Consider the following 4365-nt stretch of genomic DNA (forward strand, 5'->3'; position numbering starts at 1 on the left):
AGAGGTTAATATAGACACGTTTTTTTACTAGTAGAGAGAAAGATATAAGTCCTATCATATTTTGAAAAGATCTTTAAAAATAAATTCTTGGCATTCTTTTTTATTCTCAATAAAAAATTAAGTTTTACTAGTGACGAATTAGACCACTAATTTACATACATTTTTTTCTAATGATTATTTTAAAATATATTAATTAAAAATTTCTAATGCATTCTTTAAAATTAATATTATTAAAATATAATTTAAGAACATTCATTTAGTTAGATTAACATAAAAAAGACTAAAAATAACTAAATTGACAAAGTAAAAATAATAATAATTTAGTTTACAATATTGTTGTTGATAAGTAAAATAACTACTTGAATTATTTTCAAAATAAAATAAAATAAAATATTTTAGTATCAAACTTAGAAAAATCAAAAGATCTTATGATATTTTTTGCAAAAAAAGGAGCTAATTTCAAAAACAGCCTGATTATAATATAAATTAACTACGCCAATCTGAATATGGACCAAAAATAATATTTTGTCAATTATTTTTATTAATTTAATAAATAAATTTCAAGGATTCTATTTCTAAGATTTAAAATATATTTTAGTATTTAGACCCTCAAAATATCAACTAAATTTAATATATATCTATATATATATATATATATATATATATATAGATATATATTTACACTATAGTGGCAATTCGATAAAAAAAAACAGAAAAAATATTATATATATACCATAACAAAATTATCTCTACCTTTACAATAAGATTCAAAACAATGTAAAACATTACAAAAGACCTCAAATACGATTTTCTAACAACTTATTGTTTTATCTCCAAGCACATCTAAGAATGCAAGTCAAGTTGAAAATTAGAAAATTATTAAAATCAAAGAATAACATGACATCCAATTAGAACTAGGTGCATCAAAGACACTTATATCAAGAAGTTTGATAAAAATAAAATAAAAATTAATTTTCTTTAGATAATGGTAAAATTTTAATTAATGATTTATATAATAAATATGCTAATATCAATAATAAAAGGTATTTATTTTCTAGCTTCTAAATATTAATAGATAGTACAAAATAAATATGATTCAAATGCTTTTATTCTAATATAATAATCTTCTCTCTCTCTCTCTATATATATGTATGTATGTATATATATATATATATAGACTTGTAAATAATTTAGAAGATTTCATAATATGTCAATAATAAAATTTATGGTATATAACTAAATGTTAAAAAAAAAGTGATAAAAAAAGTTTAGAATTACAATCTTTGTAATGTATGTACATTAAAAATAAATAAATAAATAAATAAAATTGCAAAGAATTTGGAAATACATGGCCACTGAAAGAGTATGTAAAAATAGCAAATGAACCAATTATGCCATTGAAGCACACAATGGATTTTGTAAAGACCTTGATCAATCATGGATTTATATATTCTATATTTGAAATAAAACTTATTTAAATAATAAATAAAAAATTATATAATACATGTATACTTGTTTGTGTGTGTTATTTTATTTTATTTTATTTCTTAATTTTTGAAAACAAAAGCTTAAGTTGAGACAACTCAAAAACAATGTAACAGAAAGTAAAATCATAAAAACTATTTAGAGCTACCTTAGAAATAGTAATAGTATATTAAATAGAATTATGAAAGGAGCCAAAAAATGTCAGCTGTAAGAACAAAGATATGGCATAGATGTATCATAAAGAAAAAGAAAAAGAAAGTAAAAAAATGAAAACACTTTATAAAACAAAATCACTCTTTACCTCATACATCTCAAATCTTCATGGAAGTCTTTATAATTAGAAGAGAAGTTGAGAAGCCACAACTTTTGGAATCCTTTGATTGGATACAACTTAGAGACTTCTCAATTTCAACTAATCAAAACATATAAAAGTTGTAACCTCTAGACTTCTCTCTTCTTCTCTTCTCTAAAATACAATACACCCTCGCTTTTACAACCTCAAAACATAGACTTTAACACATATTGTAGAAGCCGTTTTTTAAATGAAATCTACTAGAAAATTTACCCTCTCATTCATAATTAATTATTTAAAATTAAAAATAAACGAACCCACGTGGAAAGAATCCATGATGACGCAACCGTGACGGTGCATGCAACGGCCCGAATGGACCACGACTCGCGGGGGCCACGTCACCAGCTCTTACGCGATCCGCGCCCGGCCCAGCCCCGGCCAAAACCGGCGAACACGAAGAAACTGCGCCGTAAGCTCTTCTCCTTCTCCTTCAAGCGGGGTCCAGAGCATCCAACGTTGCTCATTGTTCCTCGTCCCGCCCGCTTGCTTTCGTCCTCCTCGCGCATCGCTACCGTCTTCTCGTGCACTTCATCTCCCTCGCAGTGCCAGTTCTTTGTTGTTTGCTTGCATTTCTTTTGTGGGTTCGTGAGAAAATCGTGCGTTTCGGAGCCAGGGTTGAGATCAGGTTTCCGCCTTTAGGGTGTTGCTCCGCTCGCCAAAATTACAGATCCGGGGCAGAAGCAGTCCGGCACGTCGGGGTTCATGTTGGAGTTGTCGGACACGGAGATTCCGGCCTCTTTTGGTGCGCTTCTTACTTACCCTGCGCTTTGTGTTCTGGGATGTGGTTGTGACTGCGACGCTATTTTTTTTCTTTGTCTCCTGTGTTTCTTGCCATTTACGGTGTGACCGCGATGTGATTCTCTTCTGTGTTATATCCGGGGCTTGCGTTTCGAGTGTTTGTTCCTTTTGGGGTTTGCCCGTATGGTTTTGCTTGAACAAGTCACATTAGATATTGTGCTTTCATCCGTATGGAAGGACATGACTGGGTTTATGTTCCTTTGTGCATGTTTTTTACACCATGCTTGGTAATGCTTGTCTACTTCGGATATTCGTTACATAGTCAAGTTTTTTATTCCCGGCGACTTGTGCTTACGTTTTTCACCCAATCTTGGACTTGCGTAAACTTCTGTCAGTTTATTGTGTCAATTACCGTCTTTTCCGGTCCTTATGATATTATTTTTTGGGTATGCCGTATGGTCGTTATGACTGAGTCTTGGATTTTGAATTGGTGTTCAGACCCATTCGCGGAAGCGAATGTTGAGGACAGCGGGGTAGGTTCGAAAGGAAGTGGCTATGTGCATGTTAGGGTGCAGCAGCGGAATGGACGAAAGAGCTTAACAACCGTTCAGGGGCTGAAGAAAGAGTTCAACTACAACAAGATTCTCAAGGATTTGAAGAAGGAGTTCTGCTGCAACGGAGTCGTGGTTCAGGATCCAGAACTGGGTCAGGTTATCCAGCTTCAGGGTGACCAGCGGAAGAATGTCTCCAACTTTCTCGTTCAGGTATGTGTACGTAGCGCGGCTCAATGTTCCATGCTGTTAGATATATTTCCTGTTGGTTGTTCAGAGGAAACTTCAGTCGTTCTAAATGCTTTTTGTTTTCGAGATGTGGCTTGATTGGCAATCGCAAATTTTAAGCTTGTCCATGTTGGTTGACTGAATAACTTCCGTGTGTAAACCGAGTTGAGTTTCAGGGTTTGTCTAGGACTATGTAAATATCCCTTCAAATTTTCTTTTAGGAATTCTGCATGCGGGATTTTATATTAGAAATTCTCTTTACTGTAGCTATGAGGGCTAATGGTGGTTGTGGTTGTTTGACTTAAGGCGGGGATTGTAAAGAAAGACCTCATCAAGATTCACGGTTTTTAAACCTGTGGACCGCCACGATGCGGTGGCGCTGTCGATTGTATTCATGACATATATGTCTGGAAGGGCACCACCGTAGATATAATGTGGCGTATTATACTTGATGCGGGAAGTAATGGCAGATCTGTGCATGTTGCAGTCAATCGTGGAATAGAACCATTTAGAGCTTATGGTCGCGACTTGTCGTCGTAGGTATCCTTTGGTGTGTATTGCAGCTGGATGGGTAGTAGATGTGGGGATGAATAATATGTACCGCAAACTATGGTGTTCTTTTATTATTGTGAACCTATTTGTTGATTACTACTGAAGTGTTGTCTCTGAGCTTTGGTCTCTCCGCCTATTTTGTTCCTGTTAGATGATAGTGGTTGGCCTTTGGTATCAGTTTCATGGATACTAGCATGTAACTTTTTAAGGTAGAATCTCTCTGCAAAGTTTCTCAGGATCAACGGTCTTGTGTAGCCGTATTATCCATGCTGTGCCTGAATGGATTCGCCTGTTTTTATGCTAGAAATTGTTTATCGGGGCATTGTGGTTACGTTAATTAGAGGAGGTAAATTATACCACAAAATGGTCACAACGTGTTGTATGCTTGCTCACTTCGGATATCCGTACACTTGAAAAGTCGGATAATTATTGTTATAATAAAACTCCTATTTATACAGA

At 33.9% G+C, this 4365-nt stretch overlaps 1 protein-coding gene across 1 annotated transcript; it reads left to right on the top strand.

Annotated features, from left to right (window-relative positions):
* Positions 1-2311: 2311 nt before the first annotated feature.
* LOC112284011 (protein translation factor SUI1 homolog) lies at positions 2312-4010 on the top strand. Its single transcript, XM_024523458.3, has 3 exons — positions 2312-2579; positions 3074-3339; positions 3661-4010. The coding sequence occupies exons 1-3, from the start codon at positions 2540-2542 to the stop codon at positions 3703-3705; spliced, it is 351 nt and encodes a 116-aa protein (XP_024379226.1). The 5' UTR covers positions 2312-2539; the 3' UTR covers positions 3706-4010.
* The last annotated feature ends 355 nt before the right edge of the window (positions 4011-4365 follow it).

The sequence above is a fragment of the Physcomitrium patens genome, chromosome 6 (genome assembly GCF_059467195.1).
Source record: "Physcomitrium patens ecotype Gransden chromosome 6, ASM5946719v1, whole genome shotgun sequence".
NCBI lineage: Eukaryota > Viridiplantae > Streptophyta > Bryopsida > Funariales > Funariaceae > Physcomitrium > Physcomitrium patens.